Consider the following 1007-nt stretch of genomic DNA (forward strand, 5'->3'; position numbering starts at 1 on the left):
TTTAAAAAATCAAATATTAACAGATATATTTTAAATTGTTTCATCTGAAGAACCTAAGGAAATTAGTGGTCACACCTCTGGTATTAAAAAGGCTCTGTGGTGCAGTGAAGATAAACAGATTCTTTCAGCTGACGATAAAACTGTTCGGTAAGTAATTTTTATTCTTAATCTAAATATGAAAGGTATTTAGGTATTTTACCTTAGAGCTTGTATTTTAAATATTTTTTATAACTATTAGGTGGGGGAAAAGTCTGCATTTTAAAACCTAAGTTGCACACAGGCACTTTTATCTGCATCTATCTATTTATATTACAGGTTGAGTATCCCTAATCCAAAATTCTAAAATCTGAAATGCTCCAAGATCTGAAACTTTTTGAGTACTGATGTGATGCTCAAAGGAAATGCTCATTGGAGCATTTCAGATTGTCAGTTTTCAATTAGGGATGCTTAACCAGTAAGTATATAATGTAAATATTCCAAAATGTGAAGAAATTTGAACTACAGATACTTCTGGCCTAAAGTATTTTGAGTAAGGGGTACTCAACGTGTATGTACAGAAATCAAAAGAAAATTAAAACTATGGACACCTTTATAAGTGGGTGTTCTTAACCCAAGATTCGGCTAAAAGGGAACTGTGAGGCCGGTGAAGCTATATACAGTTTTGTGTACTGATACCTAATGAAATTTTCTGTGGAAAGATACACAGCTCTTGGCAGTCTCAGAAAAGCAGAGTGTAAGAACCACTAAGTAAAGCAGTGCTGAAATTGACTAGATTAGAATGTAAATGTCTTAGTCACATTGTTTTGCCAAGTTAAATGGGAAGTGTATCATAAGCTACTACATAATTTGACATTGTATATAGAAACTCAGAATTTCTTTTTATCATATGTAATTTGTGACTTGGAATGAATGTTTTTGTATAGTTCTGATTATTCACTCTTTCATTGGTTAAACTGCAGATATAATTTTCATAAGTGATTAAATGTTACCTTTTTTTTTCCTTTTTG

At 31.7% G+C, this 1007-nt stretch overlaps 1 protein-coding gene across 1 annotated transcript in view; it reads left to right on the forward strand.

Moving 5' to 3' along the window:
• STRAP (serine/threonine kinase receptor associated protein) overlaps window positions 1-1007 on the forward strand; it is a 20136-nt gene that overhangs the window by 11225 nt on the left and 7904 nt on the right. Inside the window, exon 5 of the mRNA XM_023517911.1 lies at window positions 51-147. Coding sequence (XP_023373679.1) covers window positions 51-147 — 97 coding nt within the window. The remainder of the gene's footprint in view (window positions 1-50; window positions 148-1007) is intronic.

Source organism: Otolemur garnettii, unplaced genomic scaffold (assembly GCF_000181295.1).
Source record: "Otolemur garnettii isolate 467f Iridium unplaced genomic scaffold, OtoGar3 scaffold00124, whole genome shotgun sequence".
In the NCBI taxonomy this organism is placed as follows: Eukaryota; Metazoa; Chordata; class Mammalia; order Primates; family Galagidae; genus Otolemur; species Otolemur garnettii.